The 25,116-nt window shown below is 42.6% G+C and overlaps 1 protein-coding gene across 10 annotated transcripts in view; it reads left to right on the top strand.

Moving 5' to 3' along the window:
• The window catches only part of RUNX2 (RUNX family transcription factor 2), a gene marked incomplete at its 5' end in the record, with an annotated part of 229,073 nt that overhangs the window by 147,062 nt on the left and 56,895 nt on the right, over positions 1 to 25,116 (top strand). For 6 of the 10 annotated variants that reach the window (XM_083495177.1, XM_083495175.1, XM_083495173.1 and 3 more), the window contains one exon: positions 11,112 to 11,273. The exons of the other annotated variants lie outside the window; for them this stretch is intronic. In XM_083495177.1, coding sequence (XP_083351303.1) covers positions 11,112 to 11,273 — 162 coding nt within the window. The remainder of the gene's footprint in view (positions 1 to 11,111; positions 11,274 to 25,116) is intronic. 10 annotated transcript variants of the gene reach the window in all.

The following is a 25,116-nucleotide window of genomic DNA, read 5'->3' as shown; positions in this document are numbered from 1 at the left end:
GACAGGAAAAGCCAAAGGCCTGGTGGTAAGAATGTGGTCAGTGTGCCTGGTGGAATTTCAGTGGAGGAGTTGTAGTAGGAAGTGTAAGTGGGAGTTAAGTGAGGTTTCATGCTCCATCACCACTATGCCAACATATGATCTATAGGCAATCTGTGACTTCAGTAACCGAAATAACAGCATGCAAAGTCAAGCGGTCTGAACCATGAGAAACAGTTTTTTAAACCTCAGCAGCACACAGTTTTCATTTCTCAGGCCTGGGGAAATACCCTATTAATTCATTATGCTTGAGTTTAAAAGATATTTGGCTGGCGTATTTAGGACCACAGCAAAGTCTGTTGCCGTGCCACGCTTCCTGATGTGGAGTGTGTGCTGTTGTCAGTTCAAGTTGTTTTGACAGTGTTATGAGCGAAACTATGAAATCACATAAATTCTGTGACGGCAGCAGGGGAAATTAACAAATGGGAGAAATGTTATTTCCCAAGACCTTGGTGTGTTTAATTCATATATTCTAATTTGCATTAACACACTGAGACTTGAGGGGCTGTTGGTCATGTTGGCTGGAGCTAAAGAGGTTTTTATGAGTTGCTGGGCTTTTCTCGTTGGTATTTAGATTGTTTTGTTTTGAAGATGTTGGTATTTTGTGATGGTTGTTTAATGGGTTTTATTGTACAGTATGTATATTTTATTGTTGTTGTGTGTTTTTTAATTTTTTTATTCAAAATTAAAACAAAACATATTATCCTAAAACATATCATCCTTATTTCCCCCCCCCCATTTTTCCTCCCTTCCCCCACCCTCCCCCGCAAAACCCACCCAGTCCCCCAGCTTCCCTCAGTTCTAGTCCTTGGTTTCTCTGAGAATGCTGTTTTCTGCATGTTACAAAGTTGTATAGATCCTCAAACTATTTAGCTGATTATTATCAATAAAAGGTTTGTGAATGTTTATTCAAAGCCAGCCAAGGAGTCCAGTTCGCTTTGTTGCATCTTCAAATACTTCGTAAAGGGTTCCCATTCATCTTTAAAGTCACAGTTATCTTTGTCCCGTAGCTGTTGTCAGTTTTGCCAGTTCTGCATAGTCCATCAATTTTTCTTGCCATGATTCTTTAGTTGGGGTTTCTTCCGTCTTCCATCCTTGTGCTACCAGAACTCTCGCGGCCGTTGTCGCATACATGAAGATGGTTTTCATCTTTTTTGGCAGATCTTTCCCTACAATCCCTAACAAAAATGCTTCAGGTTTTTAAACAAGTGTTAAATGGAACATTTTCTTCAATTTGTTGTATATCATTTCCCAAAATTTTAAAATTACATTACAATCCCACCACATATGATAATGCATTAACACACTGAGACTTGAGGGGCTGTTGGTCATGTTGGCTGGAGCTAAAGAGGTTTTTATGAGTCGCTGGGCTTTTCTTGTTGGTATTTAGATTGTTTTGTTTTGAAGATGTTGGTATTTTGTGATGGTTGTTTAATGGGTTTTATTGTACAGTATGTACGGTATATTTTATTGTTGTAAGAAGGTTTGAATATACATTCTGAAGAAAATGAGGGAAATTCATATTTGTCTATTTATGAGCTTAGGTGTTGCCATCTGTTCACCTGTCACTGGAGTACTCTATGCATCTGTGAAAATTTATACTGGTGTGTTTGCTACTCCACCATCCTTATGAAACGCCATGGTTTGGAGAATATTAACATACTATATTAATGCTGTCTAGCCAACATTGTGTTTCATGGGAATCTGTAGAGTGTTTTATGGACTCCTGCAGTTGCCTTTTCTCTCTGACCCTGTAACTGACACAAGTGCTTGTACAAGCCTCAGCCACTTCCCTGGGTGTCACGGCCCTGGGCGGATTTGTAGTCCCACCACTTTCCCCATGCTCTCCAGAACATTCTTCTTAGATTTTTGTGGGTTTCAGCCGTTTGCCCAGAGTATTGTAGTCAGTAGCTGTCTTGCAGTGTTATACTGAGCAGTTGCTTATAGATGTTTGGATCTATAAGCAGACTCTCCAGAGGAGAGGAATAAAGTACATTCTCAAGACTGTCATCTCTCTGGAGTACAGAAACAAAGGGAGCTTCAAAGTGCTCTTTTTAAATGCAAATACATGACAGTCTTGGGTTGTTGGCAACTGTCTGTTGTGACCCTTTGGGAACAAGGGTTCTGGTGGCTTGTCACTAAAATTGTTCCCATTGTTTGTTTTGTTCTTAAGGCTAGCAGTCAATTATTTCTTTTCACAAGCTTGGAAAATATTGATTCTATAGTTTTCCTTATGCATGAGAGCAGTCCATATGGAGGACCAGTAAGGACCCTTGCTTTTAGCCCTGGGGCAACTAACCTGTTGCTCTGCAGATGTTGTTGGACTTCAATGCCCATCATTGCTGCTGTTGGCCAAACTGGCTTTGTTTGAGAGGAAGTTCTGCAGCATCCGGAGGGCCACAAATTAGCCACCCCTGTCTTGGCCTGTCAACCTGGCTTTGCATACTGCTATAACCACTTGTTAGATTTTCAAATGGTTCCTGTTCACAGGCTCATGGTTTTGCCGGTGAGGTTCAGGGAGAGAAAAGGTACACGGGAGAAAGCAAAGGGAGGCAGCAAGGGTTGGGGTAAGCTTGCGCTCTGCTTGTCAACCGGAGGAGCCAACTTGCTTTGTGTCACACCCCTCTGCTGATCTTTGTGGGAGAAAGCAAGTCGGTTGTAAAGAGCAACACAACTGTAATCATGTCCCAAGGATGGTTAACTCCCCATGGAGACTTGACTGGCACCTGATTTTGCTTCAAGGCCAGGCAAACACTCTTAATCTATTATTTGAAGATGCACCTGTTTACACAGGCATTCCCTTGACCTCTTGACTCTAATTACTGCTTTAATTGCTGTGCTTATCTAATGGAATTTTATCACCTATTTTAATAATGGATGTTTACTTTTTAATATTTTAATGGGGTTCTTTTGTTGTATATACAGTGGTACCTCGGTTTAAGAACATCCCTATTTACAAACTTTTCAGTATAATAACTCCGCAAAACCAGAAGTAGTGTCCCGGTTTGTGAACTGTACCTCGGTCTACGAACGGAAGCCGGGTGGTGGAAGGGCACCGGTGGTGGGAGGCCTTGTTGGGAAAGCGCGCCTCGGTTTAAGAACGGTTTCGGGTTTTTGTATTTTTTTAATAATCTTTATTCATTTAAATTACATACTTATACAAAGAATTTACAATCTCATACTACAAAAAGATAATTAAAGAAAAAGAATTAAGAAAAAAGAAGAAAATACAGAAAAAAGAAAGAAGAAAAAGCAAATTTTACATAAAAAATTAGTCTTCCTAATTAATACTTAATTAAACACTTAAATAAAAAAGACTTCTAACAAAATGAGTCTTCCAATCGTTCGGTTTCGCTTTAAGAATAGACTTCCGGAACGGATTAAGTTTGTAAACTGAGGTACCACTATATATATACACATATATATACTTTAATTAGAGTGTATTTTGTATTGATCTTGGTGTTTTAGTACGTGCCTGTTTATTCCTCTACATGGTCTCCCTTGGGAGGCTTTCTCCTTCCTTGGATATTTTTAAGGAGAGGTTGGATGACCATCTGTCAGGGATGCTTTAGCTGAGATTCCATTGCAGGGGGTGGACTAGATTGGGGTCCCTTCCAACTCTATGATTCTATCTATAATCATTCTTCCAGTTGCTGGTTCAAAGTACACAGCATACTCTGTCCTCTTTCTTTCATCCACTCTGCACAGATTCCTCTGGGACATCTCATCTTTCTTACCTGCTCACCTGTCTCCTTTGTGCCTTTGTATGGACCTGTGTGACAAGAGCGGTCAGGTGTCTGTTTTTACTTTACAGAGGACTGTCCTCTGTTTTAAAGGGCTCTCAGAGGCATGCTCTGCTTGAGGACTGTCTGGTCCAAGTCTGGTTTAAAGATAAACAACTATAAAAAGGGAGATCAGGAGCCCTCAAGTTGCCCATCAACAGTTAGCAGTGCTTGGTTAGCAGATTGAACAGGCATACCAGTCAGCTGGTGCTTTCCCAGCTATGATGAGATGCATTGCATTTCTATTTAAATTATCTAGAAAATATTTCTAAATTTGCACTCACACTTTTCCTCATGGAAACTGCTGTTTCTAAATATTCCGCATTGCGTCACCTCTCAGAAGTTGGTATGTTGGTGGCCATTTCATGACATCTCAGCAGCTTGACCACACCTGTGAAAGTGCTGCAGGTAGGCAGAGAGGCAACAAGCGGTTTAAAAATTAGTTGAAGGGACACTAGAAAGACTATTATGAGTGCAACTTGAATTTGTGTCTGCTTATGTGAAACACTAAAGAGAATGTGACTTTTGTGCAACAGCCGCCACTCCCACCCTGCCTGCATGTTGATTGAGCCTCTTTGAATAAAACAGTGAAGGCAAGGGTCGCCTAACTTGCAAGCCTGTAATAACAGTAAACTCATGGAAGAAATGAATAAGCAATCTTTGACATTTCCTGTTCTAATAGAACCTACATGGTAGGGAATTTGCAGTTTGCATATTATTTAAGGCTTCACCCCTTTAGCTACTTGTTGCAGCCAAGCTATGCATGAAGCTAAGCAATGAAGTGAGCAACATGCCTCCCTATGCTATGAAGGCAGCAGTTTTTGTCTATCTCATGCAGGGGGGGGGGGGGGCAGAAATGTTTACAGAAGGAGGGCTGCTGTTAGTAATTACCCCCCAATATTTTTAGCGGCCCTGTTTTTCTGTTCAGAAACTAATAGTTTTCTCCACTGGTTAGTCTGCTTTTGACTATCTGCTATATAGGGCAGAGGAAGGATGGGTGAGTCGCAGGCTCTTTTCTTGCTCCTCTAGCATCTGTAGGTGCTTTGCCCTCCTCCCATGTCGGCACTGAGCATTCCTCTGGGCAAAACCCGTCTCCTTCCGATTAAACAGCTCTGGGGGTTCTTGCGTTTTCTTTGCCTTTAACAAGTGGGAAAGCATGCTGTGCTTGTCAGAACTCATGATGATTTGTGAGTGAGCTTGGAGCTTCTGGCCCACAGAGACCCACACGCGACTGGGTCTCACAGACACACCACTTGAAATAGCAAGAGAATAAGGACAGGGGAAAGCCACCTGAACAATTCCCCAGTGGCCATTACTCTCTTTATATTACACAGCTAAATAAATTTGGCAAAGTAGACATCCAAGCGAAGTAGACATGCATGCAAAATGCAATGCCTGCAAAACTTGCTGTACAATGCTATTCTTTTAGAACCACTTCACACAGTACATTTATATCAGTTAATTGGCAGATATCTAGAGACGTAAGTTACATGGATCTCTCAGTCTATCTATAAACCTTGAGTGGTTCTGTTTGGCTCAATTCTAAACAGCTATATTGAACCTTAACATCTATACATCATCAGGGGCCAGGCCACACAGTCACAAACAGGTGTGGCCCATCTTCAGTGTTGCCATATCGCAACACTTCCATTCTTCAGGCACAACCCAGTACCATATTTATGCCCTAGAATTAATCTGTAGGGAACACACGGCTCCCAGATCATTTAGAGGGTCACAAGTTCCCATGCCCCGCAACAAAGGTTTGAGGGATAGGGGAAAGAGTCTTGTTTGCTATTCACGCACATATTTATAATTTTTAAATAAATGTGTGCTCCAGATGGGAGAGAGCACAGATTCTAAAGAATACAAAGCAATTAAAAATGAAGATTTAACAAAATAGCTGAATAGGGTGGTGCTGACTTTTCTTTATGACTTTAAAAAAATAGGGTGGGGATGAACACGCCATTGCAGGAGGTCAGAAGTGGTCAGGGTTAGGAATTTTTGTGCTAAAAAGAGACCATGCTATAAATCAAGACGTCCACAGTTCACATTTTGGATCTGCCATGATTTCATTCAGAGGCCTTAGACAAGATGCTCTCTGTCAGCTTCAGCCCCCAACACAAGCACCAACCTGCACTATGGGTGTGTGTGTGTGTGTGTGTAATAATACTGACTTGCCTTACAACAGGGCTAGGGAACCAATGAGTCTTGCACTCCCCTTACAGCCCCAGCCATCACAGCCAATAGTCAGGGGTGCTGGAGCTGAAGGCTCAGAGGTTCCTCATTCCTGCCTAACAGGGTTGTTGTAAGGACTGCAGCTAGAAGCACTTTGTATGTTTGAAATAAATAATAAATATGGAAGCTAGAAAAACAGGTGTATACTAACAGTAGTGTAGTAGGAAAAAATGCAATAATTAACAATAACAAATCAAAGCAGAATCATCACAAAGTCTAAGCCAGTTTAGTTCCACCTCCACCTCCCTTTGGCATGTTTGCCCTGCTCAGCCCTGCCACTCCTGTATCCCAGTTGCTGAGCAGCAACAACCATTGACCTCCCTCTGGATGAGGAGAAGCAGCTCCCTGCCCTTGGAATGAGCTAGTCCGTTGGGGAAAGCTTCTTACTGCTTCCCAGCTAGTTGGAAATTTTGGTCTCTCCCCCCCCCCCCCGCAGCAACCTGTCACATGGACACCATGTGACATGCCCCCTTTTGCTGCCCCCCCAATCCATTCCTGGTGTACAGATGACACATATCATACTGAAAACAGATTTGACCCATGATTTATGCTGGATGTCCCAATGAAGTATGAATGAAGAAGTCCACTATCTGAAGCCTTACACTGGAAATCATCAGATATTTCCCTTGTCTGTGAAGAATCAAATGTGCAGCAAGGTACCAGTCAGGAGACGGTAGCATCCATCTGCTGTCAGAAGGGCTATGATGGCTGTCTGTTAACTGCCATGACTGCAGCCATCAGGGGACAGGTTATTGCACAGAAGCTACGTCTCTGTTGCTGAGGGTTGTTCCTGGACACATTGCAAGGCTGATGCGCACACTGGGCTGACATGTTGCTTGAGGTGAGGTCGGCTCCACTTTGCCATTCTCTCATTCACACTCATTCTCCATGAATCAATGTCTGCCTGCTCCCAGGGCACATGCCCCAGCCTTCGGAGAGCAAAAGGTTCCCCCCTAGAAAAATAGGTGTCCATACTCACCATGGAGTGGCTGCAGTGAGTGCCACACCTTTTAACAACAACAAAAAGCGGGGCCAGTACTGCGTACACTTGAGCACCCCGGGGGGGGGGGCTTCTCCTTCCTGGTTCTTTGGGAGAACATCAACTTCCGTACTTCTTTCTGCCACATCCATTTGCACAGAAACATCAGCACTCCTGTGTTGCATTGAGAGAGAGAGTTATCTAACACTGTCTCTTCTCTAGTGTTCATGGAAATGCAGCCAACACAGTCCAGTTACTCACACAGAAAACAAAGTGGAAAATGTAGTAAGATCCCTCCCAAGTGACCAGAGGTAACCAATCCCACGAGAGTTACTGGGGAACATTCCAGAATTAAATGCACAGCAATGCATTTAAGCATTCCCAATTTAAGTAAAATAAATCACTATACTTAACATCCTGCGGTGCAATTTAGATTCCTATATGGTCTTTATTTGGCTTGAAGTCATAATGAGAATACACAGTTTGGACCTCAGTGTCTTGTGGGTCCCTAAAATCCCTTTAAATGCTTGTTGCGGCCCATTGCTAATTTGTCAGCTTTCTTTCGTTGCCCAGAATAATTCTCTGCCAAATCAGAGGAACATCTGTTAAAAAATAATGTAAAATTATTTACATTTCTCTAGATAGTTTGTTGTGTTATTGTTGTGCTGTAAAATAATATGCAGTTAAGAGTAAATATAATGCCAGTCCCTACGCGCTTGAAGAAGTTCACTGCATTTAGAAAGCACCCGTTTGACTTTGGGAGTGGTGTTTTTTCTTGGTCAAGCATTTATATGAGATAGCCCTACTGTAAATTAAATCCTAACAAAATTAAAATAAAAGGCTTCCCTGCCTCCTTCATATATCTGATATACAGTTATTTTTTGCTTTGGGAAGTATCAGAGTTCCAGACATCTCTTCAAACAAATCATGTCTTAACGGGGGCGGAGGGGGGGGGGGAATGGCAGAAACATCAAGGTTTTTCTATACAGAAGGGGAGAAAGAGGATTTTGTTATAATTAGATGAATTTCCCGACAAGGGTTTGTTTCTTCTGCCATCTAGTTATCATATTACTATTTTACAAAACAGAGGCTGGAAACCTCTGTTCAAAGATACAGTTAAGCCAGAATTGGTTTGCTGCTTTACAAAGAGTAGAAAGTACGAGTATCTAGACTGATACGTGTTTACTATGCCCATAAGACTCCAGAGGCACAGATGTCAGAAAGCAATTTCTCTTGAAAGTAGGACATATTTTTGATTTGTAAGCAATATAAAGTAAACAACATAAATGTTGAAGAGGAAATCCTGTTTCCATCAGTAAATCACTAGATAACATTGCAAAAGAACCTGTTTGCCAACTTCATTGTATTCTTCCTTCTCTTACCCACTGCAACCCAGATAAATATATATCTATGTAGAAAATACATATTAAGAATCATTCAGTTCAAAGCAGGGCATTTAATGCGTGGTGCTGTGGTCTAAACCACTGAGCCTCTTGGGCTTGCCAATCAGAAGGTTGGTGGTTTGAATCTGCATGATGGGGTGAGCTCTGTCCCTGCTCCTGCCAACCTAGCAGTTTGAAAGCGTGCCAGTGCAAGTAGATAAATAGGTACCGCTCCGGTGGGAAGGTAAACGGCGTTTCCGTGTGCTCTGGTTTTTGTCATGGTGTCCCGTTGTGCCAGAAGCAGTTTAGTCATGATGGCCACATGACCTGGAAAGCTGTCTGTGGACAAACGCTGCCTCCCTTGGCCTGAAAGTGAGATGAGCACCACAACCCCAGTCACTTTTGACTGGACTTAACTGTCCAGGGGTCCTTTACCTTTATCTTTACCTTTATTTAGTGGGTATTACCAGGGGGAATCCCCTTTGGAGTTCTTAGTGGAAACCAGGGTGGTGTATATCAGCCTTACGCTGAGTGATAGGTAATGGAGCGTACATCCAGAAATGACTGTTCCCCCAGTCAAATAACTAGAGGAATTAATGGCACATTCTTATCTGAATGACTTTTGTGGGAAAAGGTATAGCTCATTGGCAGATCACCTTCTTTGCTTGCACAAGGTCCCAGACTCAGTTCCCAGTATCTCCGGGGGGGGGGGGGGGCCTGCAAAGACCCTTGTCTGAATCCCTGGAGAAGTCCCACTAGGCAGCCTTTATAGGCACGACTGAGTGAGAGGACTCTGTGGAAACACTTCTGGAAGGCCTTTCGTATTATGCTGATAACTTCCCCACCATCTTCCACCCTCAAAGGAAATAACTCAAGATAATACTGATACTAACAGAGCTTTCAGCTAGCAGCAGAAGAGCAAAATAAAATGTAGATGGTTAAATTGTAATACTGCCCGCAGTCTGTGTATATACTGTATATATGCATGATGGAGAACTTGCTTAGCCTTGTGTTTTACTTAATTTTTCACAGTTCCTTAAACTGCTTGAAGAGGCAAGCCACATTTTTACTGGAAAGACAATTTGCTGTGGTAGAAACTTCAAATCTGTTTACGTTTGGGCATATTATTATATTATTTCTTAAAGAAAACATTTGATTAATAACAATACGTAGCAAAAAACATTGTACATCAAACATCCTTGCTTCTCATACAAAATTTGAATTAGCAGCAATATAAGTTAATGTATGCTTTTGCATGATCTAGAATGTTTTTTGCTTTTATCTTATTTTGCCACATGATCCAGCTTTTGGATGAAGCATTCATTTCCAAAACATTGCTACTAGTTTGATTTTGCATTGTAGCTTTCTCCAGGAATCCTGGCTGAAGATAGGCTTCCAAGAAGTTACCGTATTTTCCGCCCTATAGGACGCACTGGTCCATAGGACGCACCTAGATTTGGGGGGGGGGGTAAAGAAAGGAAAAGGAATTTTGGGGGGGGGGTAAAGAAAGGAAAAAAAATCCCCCCCCCCAGGCGCGGGGCTGGGGCGGGGGAAGCCCGAGCTTCCCCCGAACCCAGCCCCCAGAACGGGTTGGAGAGCGATGGCGAAGGTGCGCGCACGTTTGCCATAGCTCTCGGAGCTTGTGAGGCTGCGGGTGGGGGAAGCCGGAGCTTCCCCCGACCCCAGCCCCCAGAACGGGTCCCAGAGCGATGGCGAAGCTGCGCGCAGCTTTGGCATCGCTCTGGGAGCTTGCCGGGCTGGGGGGATAGCTTCCTGAAGCCTGGAGAGCAAGAGGGGTCAGTGCACACCGACCCCTCTCGCTCTCCAGGCTTCAGCGAAAGCCTGCATTCGCCCCATAGGACGCACACCCATTTCCCCTTCATTTTTGGAGGGGGAAAAGTGCGTCCTATAAGGCGAAAAATACGGTAGATATTTTCCCCAGAGGGTTGTCTTAAGTGGGAGCGGGAAGCCTAGACTTTTGCCTCTCTTATCTCCACACCTGTAGTTCTTCTAATATAAATTATTCTGCCGAGATACGAGTTAGTTCTTTCGGATAAAAGTGTTATTCCATTTGGAGATCTACAGTATCCATGTTGCGAGTAAACTCTGTCAAGATATCAAACACTTCTGGAACAGTGACTGAACATAACTCTGAAATCTCTTCTCTCAGCTTCTCTGTGGTCCTGAAGATGTTCACGTCAGTTTTCCCAGTAACCAGCAATTTTCTCCACAATTACTTGCACTTTCCATCATCTCCTTGCACATCCTTTCTCAATGAATATTTAATGGAAATCTTGGCTAAATGAACACCCCTATGGAACATCCTTATTCTCTCACCCAGATCTGATCCTAGGAGAGGTTAGCACCCCTGCCAATTCCAGTGTCTTCAGTCGCAATTGTATACATACTCACCTGGGAGTACATTTAATTGATCTCAGGGGGACGTACTCAGAGTAGGCATGTATAGGATCCCCCTGTTGCTTTCATTCCTTGGAAGACTCACTAATTCTGCCGCTTCCAAACAGCATTAGATAGGCCATGGAGACATTAAGAAAACACAACCCAAATGTTTGGAGTTTTTACTTGCTCATTCTCATTCTTTGTGAGAAAACGGTGCTTAGGCTTTCTAATTTCACCAGCTGCTCCTCTTGACAAGTCTTTCATTTTAAATTATTTTCTCTTTTGTTTTGTTTTTAGACCCCAGACAAGCACAGTCATCCCCTCCATGGTCCTATGACCAGTCTTACCCCTCCTACTTGAGCCAGATGACTTCACCCTCCATTCATTCCACAACCCCCCTGTCCTCCTCAAGAGGCACGGGGCTTCCAGCCATCACCGATGTGCCCAGGCGGCTCTCAGGTAAAGACCATGTTTGAACTCCACTAGTTATCTCAGGTAGAAGCAGGGAAGGCTAAGGCTGCTTAAAAGGGACATACCTATTGCAGTGTTTTTGCTCTCATTTGTAGGCTAGCAAAAACTGTTGGGGTTGCTGTATGAGCTCCCCCCATTAAAAAAACAACCTGTCTTCCTTTGGCCTTGTGGTTTGAATGTCTGATGATCCCTTGAAGGCGCAATATCTCATGGCTCTGCTTCACACTGTATTCAGCTGGCGTTTCTTTGCCCTGTGTGGGTTACGTAAACAGCTTTACGTTTTCTTTCTTTTTGATGAAAGCCTTGCTTCACTCCCATAAATTAGTTCGTTCATTACAGCCAAAAGTCTCCATAACTGGAATAGCTTGGTACAAGGCTCACATTCGTTCCTCTAAAGGCAATAGTTTGAGAAAGCTGCTTAGCTTAGTCATTGTGTACTTCAGATCCATATCAGCACCTGCATTATTTAGGGGTAGAATGCAGTTATAGAATGGATTAGACAAATTGTCTCGTGAAAAAGGAAGCAAAATATTTGTGGAAATACACAACACATGCTTCCTGAGAAGTAAATTACATTGAGTTCAGCGGGACTTACTCCCAGGTAAGTCAGTATCGAATTGCAATGTAAATACAATTGACCTGCGAGGAGTGAATTTACAGGGAACGAGGCAGAGGGCCTTCTCGGTGGTGGTGTCCACCCTGTGGAAAGCCCTCCCATCAGATGTCAAGGAGATATACAACTATGCAACTTTACAAAGACATCTGAAGGCAGCCCTGTATCAGGAAGTTTTTAGTGCTGTGTGTTTTGCTGTGCGTTTATTATGTTGGAAGCCGCCCAGAGTGACTGGGGTGGAGTGCTATTATTATTACGAGTAGTAGTGGTAGTAGTAGTAGTTTATGCACTCTGTGATCCATCTCTAGGTAAAAGAGTCTTCATGCTGTATTGTAATGCAACATACCATGGCATATCGTCATCTACTGTATTTTATCATATGTGGTGAACCTAAACAAAGGGTGGCGATCCTGCTACCTGCTACCCTGAAGCTCTAAAGAGACAGTTGTGGAAACAGAGTTGTAGCCCATCTGCCTGAACTATGTGTAACATAAGGGGAACACTATGGTTCATTATTAAGGTGTGCAGAATGTAGACTGTCCTTATCCCTACATCAAGTTTGCAAGGCTCAGTAATTGTCTCTCACACTCTCGTCTCATACACCTGTTTGACTCCCAGCCAGCTAAGTGAACACCTAGCTTGTTTTTCCCTTCTCTAAAAAGCTCAATGCTATAAAAAAATGTTAACTTCACTTCACTGAATCTCTGACAGGCTGAACGCCAGCCAAGATACCTATACAATTTGATTAGCTTGGTTTCTTTCATTTCTTTTAACTTAGGGGTGGATAATCCCCCCACGCAAAAAAACAGCCCATCCTTTTCATCTTAGCTATTTAGTGTTCCATCAAACATTAGGATTCATGTCCAAATTAGACAGTTTTGAATTCATGACTTCTGGAAACACCAGCCAGCCATTTCTGTCTTCTAATTGTGAAACTTGTTTTTGTTTGAACTGAACCCCAAATGCTTGGTTTTAGCTTTCGACCGTCTTCATTCAGTTCATGTCTCCTGGTAGCCTGTATCGGGTTGGGCTGTCAAGTCAGTTATTTTTGCAGCGTTGCCACTGGCAATACCTGCGGGGTGCGGCTTGGCTGGGGCCGCAGCAGCTGTGGGAGCTTCTTGCCCTGCAGCCCTGGCTTGTCAGGATGCATTCAGACGTGAGTGCCTAACATGCGGAAGAGGCAGAGTGCCTAGAAGTGCTCCCGTCAAAGCAGAGCAAGCCAGAAGCAAGCCAGAAGCAAGCCAGCTCTCTCCCTTGTCCGACCCACACCTTTCGGGGGGAACATTTTTATTTTATTTTATTTTTTTTGGTTTTCACAATTTATATAAACACACACAATACACAATACAGACATACAAACACAAAGACAAACATATATAATTTCAAATCCTTAATTTCTTAACCACTTTCCTTGATTCTTCTGTGTGGGTCTCTTCACCATATATTTCCCCCCTTTCCAAAAGAAGGGGGGATGAATGCGGAGCTCACGCAGCAGGGTTGTGAGTTTCACGGAGCAGGGAGCATCACAGAACTACACCAAAAGCAAGTCAGGATTGACTTTTTAAAAACAGAGAACAGGTATTTGTAAAATCTGAGATGATACAAATTCCAGAGTAGATAAACAGAGTTCACAAAGGGTGAGGAAAGCATAGTATTTGACCCCACTTCCATCTTTTTTTATTGCCAGCATTTATGATTTAAAAGGTCCTAATATGCAAGAGGGGAGGCAAAATCAGGAGACAAAATGAGAGAGAAGCTGGAGGAAAAGAGGGAACTATAAATGAAGTGCAAGAAGAAAGATGGCATTCTGGTAATTTCTTAAAGTGGAACAAAGACGAGGCCAGCTTAATATTATAAAAATAGGAATTTCCACATATAAGAAGCCATAAGAAAGCAAGCATAGAGATGAGAAAACCCCCCACAAAGTTTAATAAGAATATTAATGGTTGTTGGACACTGGGGGTCAAAAGGAGAGCAGAGAGAAAGCAGCCAATATACAGTAAATAAGGAACAAGGCCAGGAAGAAGCAGCCATTCAGATGTTGCGCAGGTAGGTCTTCACAGTTATTAACATACTATGGAAACACTTGTGTCATTTGTGGTTTGTACTGCTAACATTGGCGCCATCTCTGGGGGTTCTGGGGTGCCAAGGCACCACTAAAGGTTCACTGTTGGTGCCCGGCCGGGCGACTCAACACATCACATGTATGACACATCACATGCTGCGACCCCAGGTGATCTCACATGTGCAATGGGCATGACGTCACACATGCTCACTGGGCAGCCCCAATGTGGGATGGAACCCGCCGCGCCTGACTGCTAATGTCAACTTCTGACATTAACACTGTGTCGAGGGGAAAGCGCCAGGACTAGTAAACCCTGTTCCACTATGGCAGTGTTAGGAGAGGCTCTAAGACTTGTTCCGATTTACTCCTATTCCTGATAGTGGTTACAATATTTATTGGGAAACTTAGGTATATTTATAACAATATTGGGTTGCTGTTTTTAAATTCGTTTCAAATAAAACAAGAGCTTGGGCTATTCTCCCTATTAAATATCCTGATCGCTTCCCACCACAGCTCACATGCATCCTCTTTCACTTCAGATGCCTGGGGACATGCCAAGAAGCTTCCAATGTGTGAAGCAGCTCTTCTTGGGGTCTCATTCTGCCACTGTGTTGGCCACCTGCCTTGGTGCTCAGCAACTTCATATTCAGTCCCAATTGCTGAACTAACCTGCTCTACCTTCTCATCCAGTAGCTTGTGTTATTTGCTTGATCCCTGTCCTTCATTCTCTCCCTGTCATTTTCCATCAGTAGAAGCACTTCAGAGCTGCACTGGGAAGGGAAAAGAAACTCTCTTATAGGCAGGCTCTTGCACAATCCTGGCCTACGCTGCTTCTCTTAGCATGGTCCCTCTCAGGTGGGCGCCATTGCCATTCTAAGAGAACCAGAGGGGGCTCGTGGGGAGTTCCGGCACCTCTTTTTCTGGAAAAATAGCACTGTGTATGCATAACAGAAAACAATGTGCTGCTGGTTTAGTGAAAACTAAAAGGTTCGTTCAGAGCTATAGTAACCTGGAAAGCCACAGTGTCGCAACATAAGATAGGTAGATCAATTTTATTTTGTTGAACTGTGAAGCTCCAGAATAAAGCAAGAATCTTTAAAATGATACATCTGGCAACCACAGTGTGTGTGTATATATAGTTTGGAAAAATTATGTTATGGTGTTTGTGTGCTCGTATGTGAACAAACTCTGAACTTACAGATGCATGTGAACAATTAGAGTCCTTGTACATTTGTCAGGGAGGAAGTATAGGAAAGCTAATGGAATCCAGTCCAGTAAAAACTAAAGTAAAGGGGAGAATTTTGGCCCCAGCGAAATAAAGAAAAGTTCTGGAGTTGATTTCAGTGGAGCCAGAATGTCACCCAAAGTTTGCCCTTAGTAGTCAGTAATGTACAAGTTGGTCACAGCTTGGCTGCTAAATGTGACTGAATTTTAATTGTTGTTTAATCCTATTTTGGGCCAATAAAAACCAGTGTTAAACTGTACATGTTTGAAGAGATATTTTTTAATATAAAAAAGATAGGTGATGAGAATACACCTGAGCTTGTCACGTTTTAACATTAACTTACCAAACTTCAAGGATTTTTATTAATATTTCAATTGACCTTTTATCTGGGGATTTTCAACCATATTTATGTTATGATTACACAATACACTTTTCAAAAAGAAAATAGGCTCCCGTAGTTTTTTTTATTCCTCATGACATCACTAGTGCATTGTAATTGAGTGGACTGGCAAATCAATACAGGATGGCTGTGAAAGCAAATGCAATGAAAGACTATAAAGCACTTTGGAAAGTAAAAATAGTGTTAATATGATAGGAAGGAACTTGCTGAAAAGCAGCAGGACTAGTCAGCAGGATTTTATCAGATTGCTGTTTGAATCATATCATTTGGCAGGTTAGAATGCATATTTAAAATGAGCAGTTTATACATTTCAGAAGTATAAAAAGGGGGCTTATCCACACTTAAATTTTGCTCTGCTCTTTCCAGGCACAAGTCTGTGTTTAAAAGCTCTGTGTCCAGGATCCACCCCCCTGGAACTCCCCCCCCCCCACTCTTTAGTGCTCAAATGTCAATTTGGGTTTCCCGCAGATTGATGTTTGCTCCAGTTGAGCTTTAAAGAGCAGGTTTTCATGGGGAAAGCTCCCAAGATAAAAAAGGGCGCTTGAACATGGAGTTTTAAATTGTGAGCTGTGCCTGGAAGGAGTGGAGGAAAAGTAAGTGTGGCCAAGAATGGCTCCGGACATGTTTTCACTTGCTTTGCATTCGGATGGCCTTCTGTCATGGATGCTTGAGTTGAGTTTCCTGCATGGCAGGGGGTTGGACTAAATGACCCCCAGGATTCCTTCCAGTTCTACAATTCTAGGATTCTAAGATTGCTCTCTAGCCTCAGTAATTGTGGTCATGGTTTTTGGATAGATTTAGCCTCATTCTAACAACCAGATTCAAGCCCCAAAATAGACAACATGAATATGTTGTTGTTGTTGTTGTTGTTGTTGTTGACGATGACTATTTTAATATTATGCTACAATCACTTCCATCTGTAAAAAATACTTTCGACAAAGAGGGGGAGAACCAGAAAAAATCTGTGACAGAAAAAGACGAGAGAACTCATATGCTCTTAGCAGTTTACGTTTAAAAACTATTAGCGGAAGAAAATAAACTGCTGAAACTTTCTTAAATGGAATATATTTGTTGCTAGTACAGGAAATAGCACACTATAATCAATGTGTGAGTGCACAGATATATGTTTTATCTGAGCTTTTTTGTGCAATGTGTTTTATATTTAGGGCACATATCAGGATTTGCATCTGTTTTCAGAACTTGCTGCTAACAGTTAGTAATGATGCCAAAATATACTTGAGTTCCAGCTTGAGACCAAATGATACTGCCTTTTTTGTTATTCCTAATTTAAGGTCTGATATTAATTAGGGACATTTTCCATAAGCACCATATCCCTTTTCTGAAGTGCTCATTAAAATTATATTAACTTAAACTGGAATAATGCCTTGCAGCCTGAACTGCTTTTGTAATGATTTATTTCTAACTGGCCTTTTTGGCTTTTGGGTAAACAATATGCTAATTCTTAATGGGGGACAACAAAATGTCTTATTCCAGACATCGAAAAGGAACGCATCATACCACCCTAGTTTCAAAAACTAAATTCAACCGGTTGTTCAACATGGGAGGCTACAGTGTTGGAGCTCTGAACACGGTAGATATGTTCCATTTTTGTATCTAGGAGGAACAGTAAAGTGGACAGAATATTTGACAAGCCTTTTTATATACAGTGGTCCCTTGGTTCTCAAACGCCTTGGTTCACAAACAACTTGGAACCCAAACACTGCAAACCCGGAAGTAAGTGTTCCAGTTTGCGAACTTTTTTTGAAAGTCGAACATGCTCCATTTTGAGTGTTACGCTTCCAATTTGAGTGCCACACTTTCGTTTGGAGTGTTACGCTGAGGTCTGTCGGATTTTGCACAATCTCCTCTTTTTGGTGTGTGACTGTGTGGAACCCAGTTCAGCTACTGGCTGATTGTGTGACTGCAGTACATTGTTTATTGCTTTCATTTTATATATCAATGGTCTCGTTAGATAGGAAAATTCATGTTAAATTGCTGTTTTGGGGGTTGTTTTTTAAAGTCTAGAATGGATTAATCCATTTTGCATTACTTGCTATGGGAAAGTGTGCCTTGGTTTTGGAACGCTTTGGTTTTGGAATGCTTTGGTTTTGGGACGGACTTCCGGAATGGATTAAGCTTGAGAACCAAGGTACCACTGTATTTAAAAAGTCTGATAAAGTAATGAAATAAAAAAGTAATAAAGTAGAACTGAGAAGCTCTCTTTTTCAACTAGAGTTCTTTAGTCAAATAAAACTCAGATCGGGATTAAACCTAACAAAAAGTTAATTGTAATTATCAGGTATTAAAGGGCCATCTCACCTTCTGCAGGCAGACTTAAGACTTGCACCCTTATTCATTCATTTATTACTCCACATTTTAGGCATATGAAATAATTTGTTCATCAATAAACATGAGTCACTTGAAAAATTCTGTACAAAATTTAGATTCTTAAAGTTCACCTCTGAGTTTTGATGGCAATTATTCTCAGACTATTCTCTTGAGTGCACAATTATTTGCAGTGAGGTAGTTTGCAGTATGGCATCTCTTGCCTCCCTCCCCCCGCCTCCCGCCTCCCCCACTAACCCCCCCCCCCACAACAGGCCCCAGAGATGGAGAAGAGAGAGAAAAAACAATTATGAGGAATATGAGGATTATGCAGCAGTAAATAGTTCCTCCTTTTGTGAAGAAGCAGAGAGCCAAGCAGTGCAAGAGAAATGATTTCTGGGCTTGCTAGAGCGCAACCTCCTCCTGCCTTTCTCTTCATTCTCCATCCCTTTTATCCATCCTCTGGTTGCCTTCCATGTCCCTTGCTCCTTTTCCCCTCCCTCGTCTGCTCTTCTTTCCTCACTCTCTTCCCTCAGCTCATTTCCTTTCTTCCTCCACCTCCTTCTCCTTCCATCCATTTCCGGAATTGTCCCCTTCACTCCAACCTTTTTATCTTTACACTATTCCTTTTCTGCCTACATCATTTGCCCCTTTCCCCCTTTCTCCTTCATCGTTCACTTTCCCCATCTTACTTACATATAGGCTTTCCATCCATCCTCCCCTTCTTCTCCTTTGTGTTCACACTCTTCCTCTCCTCCTCCAGCTGGTGATCTGTAATAGTGTTTTGTCTCTCCCCCTCCCCATCTAATGACAAACCTAGACAGCATCTTAAAAAGCAGAGACATCACCTTGCCAACAAAGGTCCGTATAGTTAAAGCCATGGTTTTCCCAGTAGTGATGTATGGAAGTGAGAGCTGGACCATAAAGAAGGCTGATCGCCGAAGAATAGATGCTTTTGAATTATGGTGCTGCAGGAGACTCTTGAGAGTCCCATGGACTGCAAGAAGATCAAACTCATCCATTCTGAAAGAAAGCAGCCCTGAGTGCTCACTGGAGGGACAGATCGTGAAGCTGAGGCTCCAAGACTTTGGCCACCTCATGAGGAGAGAAGACACCCTGAAAAAGACCCTAATATTGGGCAAGATGGAGGGCACAAGGAGAAGGGGACGACAGAGGACGAGATGGTTGGACAGTGTTCTTGAAGCTACTAACATGAGTTCGACCAAACTGCGGGAGGCAGTGGAAGACAGGAGTGCCTGGCGTGCTCTGGTCCATGGGGTCACGAAGAGGCGGACATGACTAAACAACTAAACAACAACAACAATCTCGACCCTATTCAAGTCTATGGAAAGGATTTTAAAGTTCTGTCTCAGAGGGAGATGCCTGCACACATCTGTCTGTCTGCCTGTGGTGGAATCTACACACATATAAAAAAAACACTGTGAAAATGCTCTTTAAAAGAAAGCTTTGAAAAATACATTGAATTTTGCATAGCTCACTTTCGCCATCTAGTGCCACATTTGTATTTTGCAGTTTACAACACATTGAAAGTGTTTTAATTGCAGCTGTATAGCTGAGTCCCCTCCCTCTCTGTGTGTGTGTTTCTGTGTTTCCCTTTGTTTTTGTTTTTGTCTTTCTCTGTCTTTTTCCTCCTTCACACGCAGGAAAACAGCATCAGAATAATAATCTGTCCACATACACACAACCCTCCCCATAAAACGAAAATAAAAGGGGCTTGGTTTGGAGGGGATAATTTGTCATTTTTCTGCAGCATGCCCAAACTGAAAAGGGGGGAAGTTCACAGGATTCTTTTGGTATGTGAAATGTATTTCCTCTGATGTAAATGGAAGAGATGCTTGTTCTCTTTCCTTGTCTGTTTGTCCTTTTTATTCAGATTTTATTTTCTTCAAGCATTGGGTATGTGTTGGGTTTAAACTCCTCCTCTGGCTGTTTTGCAAAGTCCTTGCTTCTGATCGTCTCAGCAAGCAGCTACAAGGAAAAGGAAACAGGGAAACATGGCTGAAGGGAAGCCTGGCTAAAGCAGCTTTCCAACGCCTCTTCCCTTTTGGCCTCTTCACATGGTCCAGCAGTGCTGTGGTCATTCAGTGAGCACACAGGGGGCAGTATCATGGTAATGGTTCTGCACGCGCACACACCTTTGCACATCTGTAATGTGCCTGCATGCACATGCTTGTACAGGCGTAGGGACATGAAGGAATCCTGCCTTTGCATCCTACCGTGAACATGTATTACAGACATGCAGTGCAGATGTCCTGTGCGGGGACAGAATATGATTAACAGTATCATAGCTTTGGGAGGAAGGGCTGGATATAAATTTAATAAAAAAGAAATAAATATGCACTGTGGCTTGGGATCTCCTGATAGTTAACTGTGTATAAATGGAAATAATAAATAAATAAGAGAAGTCTATTTTATTTCATTGCATGAAAAACAGCCATTGCCATTTCTGTACTGGTTTCCAGCATTATAAATTATACTGTGGTATTTGCTAGTGAAATCAAATACCATCCGATCCCCACAAACGGGAATATAGTTTCCATTCCATCCACTTCCTTTTTTTGTATGTGGAAAATAAAGAAATTTCCTTATTGCTTAGAAACTCGATCAAAACATTTTTTAAAAGCTAAGGAAGATAGTCTCTGAAACTGTATCTACTGCAGGATTGCCAACATGCAGAGAGTGCTGCATTCTTTAGAAAACTAATCTTTTGTAGGATTTCTGATTGCCTGGAGAATCGTCTACATCTGTAGGCACAACGCAGACATGCCAAAGCCCAGGGGTGCAGCAGGGTCAGGACTGGGTGCCTCAGCGGAACACATGGAAAGGGCTTAGGAGAAAAGGGCAGGGGTACTTTGTTCATAGGAACCCTCGTTATCTTTGGCTGCTGGGTATTTTTTTGTTTCGCAAGTGTATTCTCCTTTGAGCTAAGGGCCATTTCTCCATTGTTTCCCAGTAATGCCCCCTTTCCCACCTTGTAGACTCATGGGTTCGTAGGCATGGGAGTCGCGTGTTGCAGCACTTTGGGGGTGTGAATTGAGTTCTGCTGTAGTTTATATATGCTCGGTGCTTTGCCATGATTGGTTGCTGTGCTAGATTGAATTCTAGCCAATAGGGCTGGCTAATGTAGGGAGAGCTATTGTCATGGGCTGACATTTTAAAAAGATATTTTCTGTGCACGTTGTCTGGCTGCTGTCCTTCAATCATAGCTGTCAATGTTTCCATTTTTTTTAAGGGAAATTCCCTTATTCCGAATAGGATTCCTCGCAAGAAAAGGGAAAAGTTAACAGCTATGCCTTCAATATTAGATAAAACCATGACTGACCTGGCTGCTCCTCTGCTCCTTCCCTGACACAACCCATTTTCTGTCCATTTTAGCCCCTGGCTTCATAACTGCATTGCATAAATGTACGGCTTTATGGCACGGCAGTGTCTGGGTTGCTGTACAAGCACAGTACTGCACTGAGCTGCATTATTTCAGCGCCTTCCGCATGACACTGACCCGCTGATGTCTGCTAGTAATGGCTCGGCTGTGGCTTCGGTCATTACAAATACTGTATGGAGACGGTGAAAGTGCAAGTGATTTATGCTTCTACTCTTCTTGTGCTTCCTATATAAGGTCTGAAGTACAAAACTTGTGTGAATGGTAATCTGTAGCTGCTAGAGGGAGAGAGAGCCCCTCCGATGTCAGATGACATTTACACAAACAGAACTAAAGAGGCTTTTGAACTAAGTAAATAATAGTAATAGTAATAGTAATAATAATAATAATAATAATAATAATAATAATAATAATAATGGCCACAAAATAAATGTTGGGCATGAAGAAGATAAATTTTGTATCTCATGTATTCAACATAGTTTCCACACACAACCACGTATTCACTGCACCAGAAACAAATGTGCAATTAAGGTGGGATGGTGGACTGCAGATGGAGATAACAACTAAATACCAGCTGTATATTTATTGTTTCTGTATAGAACTCTGAGGATGACGATACCTCTCTCCTCCCCCCCCACCCCAAATCACATTTAATGTTAAAATCTGCAGTTGGAGGAACAGGAGCTACTATTTAAGCTTTGTAGTCTTCTGCATAGCTCTCGTCTCCAAAAGCATTTACTTTCATTTACCTTGATACAGAATGAGATTTGGGAGACATCATAATATGCAGAAGAAAAAGTGGAATATTAAGGTACTGAAGGACGAATGGATGGATGGGGTGAAGACTGGGGCAGAAGTCTTCACTAATACACTCTGTCGTGTTAGGACCTCAGGTGACTCCTTCACCTGCTGCTTCAGGACAAAGGCCCATCTGGCCCAGCGCCCTCTTCTCATGCTTGTGGGAATCCTGGACGCCGGGCGCGGTCGCAGCCCCCTTCTTCTACCCCCTTCTTCTGCAGTTCCCAGCAAGTGGCATCCAGAGAGCCTCTCATAGCGGACATAGGGCACATGGAGCTCAGCCCCATGGATGTTTCCCCAAGGTTGCCTTTTGTTTCTCCCAAGACTGAAATCTGAAATTGGAAGAGGCAACTTAACTCTTTCTTGGTTTTTTAAAAAAAATATTGTTGAAACTGTCCCTTCTGGGGGGAAATATAATCCCTGCTATGCCTCTGCTTCTGAAGGAAGGAAGGAAGGAAGGAAGGAAGGAAGGAAGGAAGGAAGGAAGGAAGGAAGGGGGGGTTTGGGTTTGGGCCTGGGGTCTCCTGGCCAAAGCAGGCTATGGCACTGAGAGATGCCTTCCAGCCATCTCAAAGCAGTGTGCTGGATTTTATCCAGTTTGCAATCTCTGGTTTTAATGTGTCACAACTGCAACAGACAGGCTGAAGGAAGGTGTACCATCTGAAGGGAGTTTTTGTAAGCTTCACATGACCATCAATTAATATTTTTATGTGCAATTTGGAAAATGATTCTGGCCACACATGTTGAATAAAGAGTTTTTTCCTGCCTCTTAACCTACACCCACGCAGCACATATTCCTTCTCCATAGATCTCTGAGAGGGGGTGGCTGAGGGGGGAGCTAATTAAAACACCACAGGCAGCTGTTGTGACATTAATGGCTCTCCCTGATTTATGATAAGAATACTGAATATTCATGCTGCTTTTTTTAGAACAGAAAAGCAGTCATTTATTTATTTATTTATTTATTTATGGCTCCAGTAGTTTGGTAGCCCAAAGTCGTGTGTGTATTTAATGGAATTGAAATAAGTGCTGTGAGGGTGGATTTCTATCTTTCCTCTGCCACCCTTTGGCTAATCTGAGGCACACCACCACATCTGAAGCTACTTGGCTCCTTATGGATTTCATGGAAACGGATTCTAGGAAAGTGTTTCCATATGTGTGTTCCCAATATATCCCGGCTCCTTCTAAATGGGAGTACAAACTCGTGCAGAGGCTGGAAATGGCTTCAGGATGTGACAGAGAAGTCACATGGCCCCATGCGCTGTGGGTGGCCTCTCATGTTGGCTTGTGTCCTACAGTAGATTCAGTTTCAAAGAGTATCTTCCTTCCCTTTGCTTAAAAGTTTTTAATAAAGCCCTTAAACAGCAAGGAGGTTTCTTTCTTTTCCAAAAAAAGGGGGGAAGTGGGTGGAGGGAGTAGAAGTGTATTATTTGAATGGTATTCTGAAGGAATAGTTTATTCTCCAGTTTGTGGAGACGGGATAGTATTTGATTGCACTGGCAAATATTACAAGTACAATTTATAACACTGGAAAGCAGGGCAGAAATTGGCAGGACTGTGTGTGTTTTCTTCTAAAATAAAACGAAGTATCCTTCCAGTCCCCAGGGCAGGACAGCCTCCCCGTTATTCTTAACATTTTGCATGAGTGCAAGATGTCTGCAGCTCTGAGGAATAAGTTCATAGGCAAAATATGTTTCTAAACTGTCTTCTAAGTCCTAATGTAATTCTGACAAAAATATTATTCAAGAAACTTCTTGCATGTTTTCCTTAGTATTCATATCTCCCAACAAAAAGTAAAAGAAAAAAAACCTGTCAAAATTGAACTAAAATATATTTCCTATTGCCAGTGCACTGCAAGTAATTGTACTTTCCCCAGCAGAGTCTCAAGAGTAGAAATATAAAAGTCCGCCCCACCCTGACCAATAGCTGGGAGCAGCTGGAGGAGGAGGAGAGGGCTGGGGGGAAGAAAGTGCTGTGAGTGGAGGGGACCCTCTCCTCATCCTCTGGACCCCTGCGGCACCTGGAGCTGGGAGGGACAAGGGTGGCTGAATGGGATGCAGCCGGGGGAAGGACCCTCCACCTGGGCCTATAGATAAAAAGCAGGTCTAGAGGGAGAGGCAAGGATGGCGTCCGCCTTTTCCAGGATCTCTTCTTGCTGTGAGACTTTCGCTGAGATTTTATTTGTATCCTGGGAGGCTGAGAGGGAAGGTGTGTCGGAAGGAAAATGAATGGGCCTTGATTTATATATATTGGTAACTTTGTTTTAGTGTAACATTTCTATATGTGACTGTATTTTTGTAATATTTCTGTAAGTTGTCTGTTGTGGCTTCAGTTTTTTCGTATACTGCTTAGAGATATCTTTAATATAGTAAGCAGTACAGAAATTAAATTGGCTTGCCAAATTTACTGTGGTGGGACTATTTCCTCCGCTTACTGGCCCAAGGCAGGGTACATGTACTTAGGGAGAGGTGGCGCTGTTGGTCTAAACTACTGAGCCTCTTGGGCTTGCCTGTCAGAAGGTCGGCGGTTCAAATCCGCATGATGGAATGAGCTCCTGTTGCTCTGTCCCAGCTCCTGCCAACCTAGCAGTTTGAAAGCACACCAGTGCAAGTAGATAAACAGGTACTGCTGTGTTGGGAAGGTAAACATCATTTCCGTGTGCTCTGGTTTCCGTCATGGTGTCCTGTTGCACCAGAAAGGGTTTAGTCCTGCTGGCCACATGACCCGGAAAGCCATCTGTGGACAAACGCCGGCTCCCTTGGCCTGAAAGCGAGATGAACCCCATAGTCCGCTTTGACTGGACTTAACCGTCCAGGGGTCCTTTACTTTTTTAGAAATTAAATAATCAAACACTTTTTAAATTTTGATTCCAATACCATATAAATTTACATACATAAGTGGTGAATACCCAATAAGATAACGTATGTTGTTGAGTTCTAGTAAAATTAGGTTATCCTTCACTACTTTTTTGTACCAAAAACATGTTATGCACCTAAGGTCTCTGG

This window comes from Podarcis liolepis (assembly GCF_965112155.1).
Source record: "Podarcis liolepis genome assembly, chromosome: 3".
In the NCBI taxonomy this organism is placed as follows: Eukaryota; Metazoa; Chordata; class Lepidosauria; order Squamata; family Lacertidae; genus Podarcis; species Podarcis liolepis.
Note: the sequence above shows the minus strand (reverse complement) of the source record. Positions and strands in the feature narration are given on the sequence as shown.